The sequence below is a fragment of the Bombus fervidus genome, chromosome 16 (assembly GCF_041682495.2).
Source record: "Bombus fervidus isolate BK054 chromosome 16, iyBomFerv1, whole genome shotgun sequence".
In the NCBI taxonomy this organism is placed as follows: domain Eukaryota; kingdom Metazoa; phylum Arthropoda; class Insecta; order Hymenoptera; family Apidae; genus Bombus; species Bombus fervidus.
Window position 1 is genome coordinate 307317 of NC_091532.1, and position 13603 is coordinate 320919.

At 37.7% G+C, this 13603-nt stretch overlaps 1 protein-coding gene across 2 annotated transcripts in view; it reads right to left on the reverse strand.

Annotated features, from left to right (window-relative positions):
- LOC139995433 (lachesin) overlaps positions 1-13603 on the reverse strand; it is a 258770-nt gene that overhangs the window by 21149 nt on the left and 224018 nt on the right. For both annotated transcript variants that reach the window (XM_072018895.1, XM_072018894.1), the window contains exon 4: positions 96-254. In XM_072018895.1, coding sequence (XP_071874996.1) covers positions 96-254 — 159 coding nt within the window. The remainder of the gene's footprint in view (positions 1-95; positions 255-13603) is intronic.

Below are 13603 nucleotides of genomic sequence, written 5' to 3' on the forward strand. Positions count from 1 at the left end.
GATATTACTTTTGTTCGTGGATGAATTTGAAACTATTTAAAATGTATTTTTCGAATTACTGGTAAACGTAAACTCTGACAAGGATTAAACCCGACCTTTTCGTCCATTTGCCAAGGGTATTAATTGGCCATCCTCGCGTCGCCAGGTGATGTTAGGTCCCGGTGATCCCGTCGCTTCGCAGTGCAAAGTCACTTTGCTGCCTTCTGGTACCACCATGTCTGTGCTCGTTGAATAGTCCAGAATATTTGGAGGAACTTGAACAAATAAAAATAGATAGAATTGTCACGCGTGTACTATTGTATTTGCATCGTATAATACAAATTATGGGAGACTTAAAATAGTTTATCGAATATTGAAAGGAACGAATGGCGAATGCGAAGAAAAATTCTCGGCTGAGAGCGATATATAACGATATATACGTGCAATTATTGGAAGAAGCAACTTAGACTGTTCATCCAACAAAATCGGACATTTAATACGTTGCGCGTTATAACTAATACTAGGAATTTACAGACTGAAATATAGAGATAATAGTACTTTTGCTATACTTTCCGATTTATATCGATAATGATTATTTAGAGAAAACTTTTGACTCTTTTCTTCGACTCTTTAAACGAATAATTTATTTTTGGACAGAAAAATGACGCGACGTAAAGAGTAAAATAATAGTTTCTCATAAATTAATAGTTAATAATTGCTTTTGTAAATCCTTTCGAAGAGCTACGAATGTTATCGCTTTTAACATTAATTCAAAGATCTCGTATTATACTAAACGTCGTATCAACGTATCGATATATTGTATTAAAAATAATTAAATTCTCTGGATCGATGCACTATTTTTAATAATAATACGCGCGTTAAATGCGACGATAACTTGGAAATCTTTTGACTTTGAAGTAGCTGCCGCGCTTATAATATCGTAGCTTCTCTCTAGTTGCAAAATACGTCTGACAATAAACGATCCGTTTCCCTTTGCGACCTATTTCTCACTGCTATGCATTATATCCCTCTTTTCCACTCTGACAACTTACACGTTGCTAAGTCATATCCTGTTTCCAGTGCGCGTCATATCACAAATTGCGTTGAAGAAAAAATCTCCCCGATTAACCGAAGATTATAGTTTTATCGCTAATTTTGTTTCAGTTTGTATTCGTTATCCGGATATGGCAATAAAGTAATTTTATATATAGAAGATGATATAAAAGTTGCAAGTTTACTTGATATTAACTAAACCAAATAACATTTAACCGAGTATCTTGTGAATTTCAATACATTTGCTTCACACTGGATGAAACAGCGACGAAATTCTTGCACAGCAAGAGTCAAGTTTGAGGAATTTTAATTTCCATACCTTTTTCCGTAACGGTCGCGTGATCTGTTCACGCAATTGGAGTATTTTACAGAATGCACGACTTTATTACGTATTTATTATTTTATCACGTAAATTAAAATTGGTTATATGTATATTTTTAACGCAAAAAGGTTGTTAGATTTTTGACACGGTTTACGATGTAGTCGGGATCGTGTCGATTTGATACCGTGCGTGGACGGCGCTTGGTATCGTTTAGGGATTTTTTTTAGAGTTTCGCGCCTACCTCTTAATCCCCTGATTACGTATGCATCATAAAGCAGAAATTCCAAATGGTCAGTTTGTAACGGTGAAAGTTTGGAGAATTTCTCCGCCGCGATATCGCTAAAAAGTAGCCGTCATTCATCACCGCGGAAAATTGTCTCCCTCTCTCCCACTTCTAGATAGAAGCTCGTGGGAAGGGAGAAAGCGACCTATGCAAGACACGCTGATTGGTAATTTGATTTCATGAAAACTAGCCAATCAACGTGTATTAATAATTAATAAGGCAACGTCAAGCGGAACGAGGACTTGCCGGGACAGAGAGAAACAAAGCTGTGCAATATAAAACATTTACGTAAAATTCTCCGTGATAATATCGTTTAACAAAGATATTAAGAAAAATAAATTTTTCCACGTGTATATAGATTTGTATCGCACGAAAAACGTTTATCTTCTTGTACAAGATAATCTGTGGAAAAAATACATTTACATCGTGATAAAAAGTTTTAATAAAAATGTATAATTAATTTCTAATAATTAATACCAGAAGTTTCATCCAAATTTAAAAGCAACGATTGTCTCTAACAAATGTGTATGTTTCAAGAGGTTAATAATTAAAAGTTACGTTTGACCGATAAAAGTAAATGTATCTCGTATTTATCCCGGTTATGTTCAAATTTTTAAAAGTTTAAAAAGATCCCTGCAATAATTTAGAACAACTAGTTAAAAATGTCGGGTTTAAAATTATTTTGTTTATTCGCAGTGAGTATTCTTTGTATGTTGGTGGAACAGAAAATTGTCATCTCTGAGATATTCGCGACAAAAGAAATCGGAATTTCGGTCAAAGAGTAAGCACACAACGCGCGCGCGCGCACAGAGGGCTTCTTGGAATATTCGTGCCATTCGGACTGACGTATCCTTTTAAATCTACGTGCAAACATATATCCAAGATAAGAAGTATGAACTTGCGATTACGTTTGCTTCGTAATTTGGTTTCCAACAGTTACGATACCTATAGAAACGTAGCGAATTATTTCATTTAGAATCGTACGAGTCGATCTATGGAACAGCTGCGAGTTTATCACTTAAACGAATAAATTTCTTTCATATTACGGAAAGCTTCTTTTGTCTCGATGCTCGTAATTTCGCCTGCAGAGAATTCAGATTTATTAGCATCGCTATCTTAATTTCAAGCAGTCGTAAATTATTCTTTATAATTCCGAGCCACGATTCTCTACCATCGCATTCCACGTCTCCACCTTTGTCGAGTACCGACATTGTGCCAGGGAGAACGTTTGATACTTTTACAAGCGCAGTTTCTAGCTTTGTATTGTACATTTTGTATCGTTTCTCGTAACGGGGTCAGCAGGTGTTTTGCGGAAATAAAATTGCAACCTGTTTTCAGTTTACGAAACATAAATTCAGATTTATCAGTGGTAATGATCTGTTACGTCGGATCATAAACATCCGTGTCTACGTGATTCGTTTTACGATATTGGACGATGTATCGTCGGTAAAACGTTTAGCATTATCGCGGTAATAGTAACGGTACTTTTGTATTTTACCAATTTATCTCTTTGTTAAATAGATAACAATTTTTAGAATAATAGGACTCGTTTCGTGCACGAAGAAGGGAATATATGTTAAATTTATTATTTTTTACAATTAGTCTTTTATAAACTGAATTTTTTTTTACGTGAGTGTATAAAAATATATATGAAGTGAAACCAGTAAATACGAAACGGCCGCAAAATGTACAAAGTCGTCCGGTCCACGTTTATTTCTGCAAGTTGACATCACACTGACCCCGTGCCATCCAACATCGCATTAGGTCATGCGTGACGTTCCGCGTACAAAGGGATCTGAATCTCCATCGCCTCTGTTCTTGCGTGACTACGTGTTTGTATTTAATCGAGAAGTATTAATTAATACACGAGAGAATGTTTTCTTTCCGCGTTTGAAGAGCCATACAAGCGCTTTCATAAAACCGTAACACCTTTTAGCCTTGTATCTACGTAATCATCGTACATGCGGAGATTTGCTTGCTATTACGTAAATTTATGTGATTCGTGTGTGTATCGCGTAAGGAGCGGGCTTATTTAAAAAACAAAAAAAAAAAAAAAAAAAAAAGAAAAGAAAATATAGGAACGTAGAACTAGTAACTTGATACAGCACATTCCGAGGGAAGAGTAAATTTAAAAGTATAGAAACGCGTAAAACTAGTAACTTGATACGGTACATGTCAAGGGAAGAATAAATCTAAAAATATAGAAGCGCGTAGAACTAGTAAACTAATACAGCAAATTTCCGGAATAAGTTAGAAAAATAAATTAAAAGGATAAATTAAAATAAATATAAAGCACATGTATATATTGTATATTAAATATTAATTATTTATAAAAATTTAATATTATTCCGTGGTATTTATAATTTATAATATCGAAACGTTCATACAAGTAAGAAAGAAGTCGTACAGAATAGTAAAATAGATTTTTATGAATTATTTGTCAATTATATCTGGCGTGCATACAGACTCGTTGACGTTAATAATTATAATATTACAGCTATTATAATACAGTTTGATAATTTTAGTTATTTACGTAATATTTAAACGAATAAACACGTTTCTGGTTATACAGTGATTACTATACATTACTGTACTACATACTATACGATATATATGTACATATAAGGTATTACGTATGAGATGTATTATGTAAGCGTATTATATAGAGTAAAAACGAAAATTGTAAAGTCAATATCGCGTTGAAATACTGTGATAAAGCGTAATCTTCGCTTTCTCATTTCTTTTCATCGTCCACGTTATTATCGTGTCGTACTACTTGGCCAGACATCAATTTTGTTATCACCCAGCGGTACTGTTTAGCACCGGAGCGTCATAAGCTTGGAGCGAACACGTGTCAGCCTCGCTACGTAAAACGAAACACAACGAGATTCATAAAATGACAAACGGGGAAATCAATCGGTGTTCCATTCGGTGGCCGGAAATTCGTGTTCGCGTGTACATACGGTCGGCGTTCCCGTATTTTCGAAGCAATAAATCTATCCCTCTCTCATTCGCATTCCGTTTACGGAACGAGTTTCACCGGTTGTCGTAACACTTAACGCAACAATAACGTGCCCCCGAGTTACACTCGACGCCGTCCACACCGGCTAAGTATATCTGTTCAGCCATAAATTCTACTACGTCGTACGCGCATTCGTTCATACAGCACGTATATTACACGGACGGGAGTAAAATACATGGCGGATAACTCTGTGCATTCGCGTAAGCGAAGAGACCGTACGATACGCGTAATAAAGAGGAGAACGATAACGGTGACCGACGCAGCTACGACATCAACGGAAACAAAATCGTAACGGATCCCTGTGAATCTCCTCTGGCCCCGAGACTTCCAGTTGGAACAATTAAAATCCGACTCTTTTAACTTGACCTCCGTGTGTCTCCTGTCCAACAGGCTGACTCTTCAAACCCCAAACGCACCGCCGTTTACTTTTGTCGACGACAGAAACGGGCTTTGCATTTAGGTTGCCATTTGCGCAACCGAGAGTTCCTACGTTGGATCGTTTCCATGTACCGAACTTGTTCATAGACAGACAAGTCCTTTATGTCCTATCCTTTTTTTTTTTTTTTTTACATTTCTACGGAATTTGTAGGATTCGGCGGTTCGTATTTTTTGCTGGCGATTAACCATCGTGGTTAAATCAAACGAGATGCGTTTAAATTCTTTGGTGTACTTTACGAAGAAATATTTTTCTTTACTTTTATATCGCGTTATATACATATAGAGTAGCATATGGAGCAGCATCTAGATAAAAATTTCAGGAAACCGAATAGGTGGCTGTTATTAGTAGGCCGCGGGTATTTATGCAAATTCATATTTTTACGACTGCAGCTAAACAGATGGAATCTAATTAATGTAATTAGAGATTTGTTTGACATATTAGATATAGCAATATAACGACGAGTAATTCGCCTTGGATATTTCATATGTACGTACATTCTTCTATATCGTGTGTGCCGATAGATCTTTATGCGCCGAAGATTAGTTTTCGTTTAACGCAGAATGCTTCAAGGGGTTATAATTTACTTACGCGAGGTATTTAAATACTTTTGACGATTGAATAGCAACTTGAAACTGGTAGTAGTTAGCGAACGATCGTTTCCAAGGAACTTGGAGGAAAATAACACGCTTTTCTATTATTATCGATTAAGCTGTATAGCTAGACGGTTCGAGATAAAGAAACAAGAGCGAATTAACGTAAAAATGAATTCACCGATTTGAACAATTTAAAAGCGGATTCGGCATTAAAGATGTAATAGGTCGGAAGGCAATTTTCTCTCGCATCCATCTAAAGCGAAAGCGCAGACTCGCGTATCATAGACGGATATACGATATTATAAATACGCACGCATCGAGCAACTAGATATCTCGCTATCTTCCATTCGCCGATGTCGATTATAGGCGCGCTGACTCTCTCCTCCGTTCTTTCTTTCCAGCTTGCTTTTCCTCCCACAGCGTCGAATAAACGCGTCCCTGGCGAGTAATGTCTTACCGGATTCGCCTACATGCGAATCGGCCGGAAGCTAGTGTGGTTAGCAGGGAAAGGAGAGAACAGGTGGAGAGCGAAGGGTTGTTCGGGGGATGAAGTCGATTTTATTCCGCCCTACGGCCGGAACTCGATTTGCGGTTGAGTACCCGTATGGGTGATGCTGAATTGGCGGGTCAAAGCCACCCGGTTAGTCTATCGATGCCCTCCCCCACTTGTACGCTATCCCCGTTCACTCTGCCGTTCCTACCACTCTCTTCGTGCCCGCGTTCGTTTCCCTCGCAGTGCTCACGAAACGTCCATACGCTCGTTTCAGCTCGCACGCTTGCCCTCTACCCTCTAACCTTACGGTGACGTACACGCGCTGTTTGAAACCCGGTGGCTACCTAACACCTGCTAACTCGATGCGATCGAATTAGATACGGAGACACGCGGTACTCCGTCGAAATGACGAAAGCCAACGCGCGAAGGAAGCGTGTTCGAGATTAACGTACAGCTTCGCGTTTAGTTTCCTGATGCTACCTCCGATTCCGCCATGCCAGTCGTAATGACGGCTTCGTGATATTTACTCGTAGTTTGAACGTTCCATTTAGATCCCGGCAGCGAGATTGGTTTTTCGAGATGGTGTGATGCTTTCATCGTCAAAGATTAAGCGAGAATGACGTTTACAAGTCGTTGCTTTGGCACACGAAAGTCCGCGTTTTGAACTACTGGGAATAGCACGATGGTATACTTTGTTTCCACTTTTGTTCGCGTCTCTAGCTTGGATTTAGTTGAATCCATGGCCGATTATCGAGCCAGTTTCGTTTTATAATAATTCTAACAAAAGTATCGGTTAATATACAGCTTTTTTAGTTTAATATAAGATCGAAAAATTTAAATTCTGATTATTTACCACCGTTTACACCTTGAACAACTTTAGCTATGATATTTACGACTATAATTCCCTATTTCCACTATGTGATAGGAAAATTTAGTCGCGAAATGCTATTGTTTTAGAAGCGACAAAATTGGTTAACCAGTTGGATAGAACGATAACAGGAAAATATAGCATAGCTACGATTCCGGGCTGTAAATATGAAATATTCGCATAATCCAGTATTGATACAGATGATCAAGCATTTGAAAGTTAAAGTGCTAATTTCGAAGGAGGTTAAAGTGGGATGTAACGGCGAAATGTAACTAAAAAATTAGAATTTATATTTTTATCTAAATTCTTCGTACGTCCAACTTTATCCGTAACACGAACATGCGAACGACGCAACGCGACGCAAGAGGGATCGAAACAGACAAGTAACTACCGGCGCACCAGCAACCTCGAATTGTTACGCGTAGAATGGGAAAATATATGGAGAATATTTAAAGTTACAGAGTTATTTTACTCTTATTGTAAACGTAATTGACATTGCTCCGGGTTATTCGACGAAGCCCCGAGGAATTATTCCTATTCATCTAACGATCTAAATATAGAATACAGCTATTCCGTTTAGCTACAGCGATCGTCTTTACCATTTTAAAACGCTATAAATATATAACGATATATTTCTTCATCTTCGGTTTAATACGTTTGACTATCTGCGTTGTTCAATTACGAAAACTATGTTCCTGTCTGACTAATATGTTGGCCGTTATGAAAATTTACATTTTAAAGAGACGAAGCTTTACGTCAATCCCTCTTAAATATTTCCGCGGCATTATTAACGAAGATAAGCGTGTAATCGATTAATTAAGTACAAACGATTTAAATAGAAAATCGGAAATTTTATTTAGCAGAGCTTTTATTTGCAGACGGAATGTAGAATGTATTTATACGAATACATTTTTTGCGACATTCTACGACAAGCTAAACGATAAATAGCTTTTATCGAAAAAGATCAACCAACTGAATCGATTTGAATCTGTTTCGTTTATTTCATTTCTCTTTCGTTTTCGATATGACGGTACGTACAGTCGTTTCGCCGAAGACACTTTATATCCCATTTTCGTTACGGATTAAAGTGAATTCGATGGAGAGTGAAAAGGTAGACGAGATACGACACCAAAAGTGCCATCGATATGGTATTTTTGGCTATATTTGGCTTCTCGATAGTTTTATTAACATCAAGCGAAGTAGCTACATAACGTTAAGATTGTTATTTGCTTTTTATCAACCGAGTATTAGACGTAGCGGTATGGTGATTACGCTGCCCTGTTCGACATGAAATTAGAAAAGAAACAAAGTGATTTGTTTATAAAGTTTCAAAGAGGGATTGAGCGATTCGATTACGATAAACTAGTTGAGCAGGCTACTTGCGAGACTTGATTCGTAATGGCGAAGTAAGATCCGCGATAAAGATAGACTCCAGGGAAATTAGACTATCTCTCTAGCTTTAAACAAAAACGTAAATCAGAATCTGTGTTGCCCTATATTCGATCATTATTCGACGATCGAAAAATTAATTACGCGTGCGATAAATTACCGTGTGTCTCAGAGTCGAATAATCCAAGTTTGTCGATACGATGTACGAGTAAAACTAACCAAAAGACGTAACTATTGTACGTGTAACATCCAAGAAGTTTAGAACTGTTTGTACGTAATCTATATTTGACGACCTCTCTTTCGCTTAGGACTTAATGTAACGTTTTATATGCATCGTAATATCGAGACTGTTCTCGAATTTAATTAACAGCTGATGGAATTTTCTTTGAGAAGGATTTCCTCGATATATCTGACGAAGGAACATCTTTGAAACTGTGCTGTATCCTTAAAACGAAGCTGACGACAAGGGCGAAAAGCACAGCACGATTCGCGTATAATTTATAATCGTTAACAAGGGAATTTTTCTCCGGCCATTATCCCTTTTGTCTAGGGGGCGAGGTAGGTCTGTTAGTTCGAAAGCAACTTCTTGCATCCTGCATCAATCTGAATCTGGCTCGTTTATTCTGTGCCGTGCTTCCATCGCTTCTACACTCGCCGGAATTCACCCTTTTCCAGCGTAACCGAGGCGGTAGCTTCGTGAAACGTCCTTCCTAGCGATCACACTGACATTTCGTGCCAGCCCGGCTAGGATTGAAACCAGATGGTTGAAAAAGAGCCGTTCACCGAACGATCACCGCAACCCGAGCGTGGCTTAATTTCGATGCGTAAAGCGAACGATCGTTCGATACTTTCGCGTGCGCCACTGGACATGGCATGTACAAAAATAAAGGATTCGTTATTGAGTCCGAACGATATTGTAACCCGTGCAGCGGACTAGCACGCGGGACAGCGTCTAATAAATTTCCCTCGAATAAAGGGTCTGAGTTAAGTTCCGTTCACGAGGAAGCTAGCAACGACGCAAGGAAAAAGTAATAGCTTTTTATGGAACAGCCGTTTCTTTCCATTATCAAAATTAGACGGTTGGTGTACATACGACTGATTAGCTTGATTGCACGCGATAACAGAAAATTTGACAAGTTATTACTCACCGATAAAAGTTTGGTAGCTTTTACTGGATGGTATCGTTCGCGTGTGATATTCCTTTTCGTAATTACCTAATTGATTATGTTTGGCTAAAAGTATACGTACACGATCCTTTTCTACGGTATATTCGACATGTTCGTTTCTCATATTTTAAAATATCTAATATGGAAAAAACTCCTCTCTTCGATTTGACTAAATCGTTAACTATAAATTTTATGTATCTTACTGTTGTTGTTGCCGTTGTTGTTGTTATCGTTATTTGAAGTCGCGTCAACTGCAAGGTTATTAGTCGCAGACACGCGAGACTTATAGTTTTGGGTAGATCCCGAATCACTGGAAGCCAGTAGAAACCGTGCTGAAATAAACACGATACAACTACGAATATAAATGAAGTCGCAGAGATGCCGGCTGAAAGCCGACTGAGACTAGGAATTCGGACCAAAGACCCTCCGGTAATTATTAAAATGGTACTTGTAAAATGTTAGCTTTTAGTTTCATTCTCTTTTGCGTCTCTTATCGAAATAGATAAACCTATGTACGTTTGATTCTCTACCCAATTTCCATATACATATAGATATAGCGTAGTAAAATATATATTTAAGTAAAACACGAGTGTCTCGAGATACGAATGAGTTGATATGAGACGTATAGAAGAGAGCCATTTAGTCGTAGATTATGAACACAGTGACATAAATAACCGTCGTGTGGAAGAAATGCTTCGGCCGTAAATAAAGCTTCGTTACGTAAAGAGCGACGTGTTCGATTTTTATTTATGAGCAAATATAACATTTGGATAAAACATTATTACGGTTGGATCTAAATCTTGATACAAGAACAAAAAACGTGACTCTCAGTTAATTTGAAAAGATATTTCTAAACGTCGTTGGTAAAAATTCGTTCGGTCGAAAACTATGTGTAATCGTCTTTTTCTAATAAACGTAGAACAACGGAATATTTGTAATTACACGCGATAGAAAAGTTGGTCGAATTTTTTATTTCTGTCATAGTAAGAAAGGTTCTTTGTTTAATTTGAACGCGGTATAACGTGGATAATATTCGTCGTAATATTAAAATTAACAAATTACCATCCAGTTTTGAATTTTCAAACGAAAAATCGTTTCTTTCTATTTGCTGTTACCTACCTGTATACCTATGCGAGAACCATTTGCAATCACGGAAAAAGGAACTACATCCTCGACAGAGCTAAACTCTATTGCGGGCAGAATACAGAAACGAAGCACTTTATCACATATAAAATATGCAACTTACAAGTTTGATGCTACCAGCAAGCTGGATATTCCCACAAGAAGATTATAAAAGTGACAAGAGCAAGTTAGTTTCTATATTTCGTGAACAACTAGTTTGTAAAAAAATTTCGCACAACGTGAAATTTGCATCTATTATGGAACTAAATTAATCGTTTTTAAAGCAACTTGAAAAATTAATCAACCGTGTTATAAATCGTAAATGAATGAAATAAAAGTCAACGTGCTAAATAATCGTACGATATTTTAGATCGTTTCTCCGTTTTCCGTAATTCCGTAATTTATCATTTGTAGTGTAATCTGAATTTTCACAGCGTGTTTCGAAATCATGGAATAATTACTCTAAAATTCGTCGAAAATTTTTCGCTGAACATTGTGCTTCCACAAACAAAACTGTTGCTGCTTTTAATCAGAACTTTGTTGTCTCGACACTTGCAATTTCATATCCAGCCTGAATATTCATAAACTTAAATTCGTTACGCGGCGCAAAGAGGCGTTTTACCTGTTATTTCTTTGTCGAAACGTTAAAACGAAAATAAAAATTCAATGACGCGTTTTCAAGAATAATACGCGAAGCCCTTTCTTCGCAGCGTTATCAGTTTGCGTTGCATTAAATCTACGAATCGATACGACGGTATAATACGACGTGTAACTCGACGTTAGCTTTGATTTTAAACAGCTTAATTATACCCTCTGCGATATTATGAATAATTCTGGATGTTAAGAGTTAATGGTAATTAGCTGTTAATAATTATAAATAAAATAACAAACTGGATGATAATGTGTAATTAAATATACAATAAAGAAGAAAAATACGGCATTAGCTGTCGACAAAGGATAATATAAATACACTAGGTGGCGAAAAGTGATCAAAGTTCGCGGCAGAATTATAAGTATTTGGAAATATCGGAGCCGTACGTTTAATAAGATAATGAAGGTTTTATACGATCGGAGAGCAGCAAACAATCGTAATATTCTAATATAAACTGTGATTTAAAAGTAGACGTTACGAATTAAAAGTCACCATCTTTTATACGAAATACCGATAATCGTCTTTTATTCGTTTAAATGGAAAGAACGGAGAATTTACTTTGGAAGGAGTATCAAGCAATCCGTGTGATTAATTTTCAGTATATCGCTTAGTTAGCAACGATGAAAACATTCGATTACGTTCGCTCTAAATGTTGGGTAGCCACGCGTTCTTCTTTTACCCCGATCTCAAGCACTCGCGCTACTTCGTTCGCGTATCTTTAACAGGGAGGACTACCCGCGGGAAAAGAAAGAATATATCGATTAGAGTGGCAGACAATTAACATTTTCCGGTATTTCTTCACGCGCGTAGCTGTATTTATCGAATATCTCGATTCAATTTTGCAACGTGTTAAAACTCTGGCTCTAGAATAGGTGATTTATCTCGATAGAGCGATGCGAGCCAACGATCTCTAATGTTGCAACTACATACAGCAGAACTGAGTATCCATCAGGAAATAAACAGTATATATATGTATATGATGTAAGTTCGCATAGTAGTAGTTCACTGATTTTCCCTGTTACTACGATTATACGTTTATACGTGTGTAGTAAGTAATAATACGTTCAGGCAAATGAATTCAATTGGCAGAACTTTAATCGACCGCTAATTCAAATTTCGTTTCTAATTCAACGGTGCTCTGTTGTAATTGACTTAGCTAAAAGATATTAGGAATTTTTACGTCAGTGTGCGATTACAACGATCGATATGTCGCAACCTTTATATCGTTCGATATATTAGCATTAGCACGGTACAGCCTGTATCAACGATTGTTCGATCAATCTCACTGTCGTATCGAAAGTATTAACGAATCTTTTTATATTTTCGATAAAAACGTTCGAGCGCGCATGAATTGCTCGATTTTCGATCGCGCATCTATCAAACAAAAAGATAACGTTTACAAAAAAGTGATCGAAGCCACGCATCGTTCAAAGGGTCATTATAAAATCGGTCACTGATCGTTTTAGTCGTGACAACTTTGGAAATTTTGTCCATCTTGGAAATCGATCTCTTGCACGGTCGATTCGTAGGAGCAAATAAACGGACAAAGGATTATCAGCGCAACGCGATGTATCGATGTTAAACGTTACATGGCAGAGAGAAATACTGGGACTGGGGACAGTGATTTTGTGTGGATACGCGTGCGTGTCGGGCCGCGCGTATATCCAATCAGCGCGGACTCGCTCGTTGAAAAATATTGAAACCTATGGCCGCAGAGAGAAAGCTCCTTTCTCACGTGTCGTAGAACAAATTGGATTTATAAATAAATCGTAGCCCATTTATTTTCGCCGCACAAAAGCTTCGATGCTTGCGTACCGGTACGCCAAATAAACGATTAAAACGCACGTATGACCGCTTGAACGTAGCGTTTGCGGATTACCCCGACACGTGTAAGCTAGTGTCTCTCTGTGGCTAGGCTATATTCGGAAAAGCAGACACCGCAGTTCATCGCGATTAACGCGCGTATCATGCTGGCACGCACGCACATAATGACTCATACACGCCGCTCGTCGTACACTTGTTCTAACGGTGATAAAAAACGCTTTATTCACCGACAACTCGCTTTGACCCCCTTTGTTCTTCTACTTTTTTCGTCACAACTCTCTTTCATTTAACGTCACGAACAATACAGTCGCTTTGTACTTGGCAACGAAGTCATCCCTGAATTTCAATCGCTTTCGTTCGCCAGACGAGCTTCGATATTACGATTTCCCGATTAATTC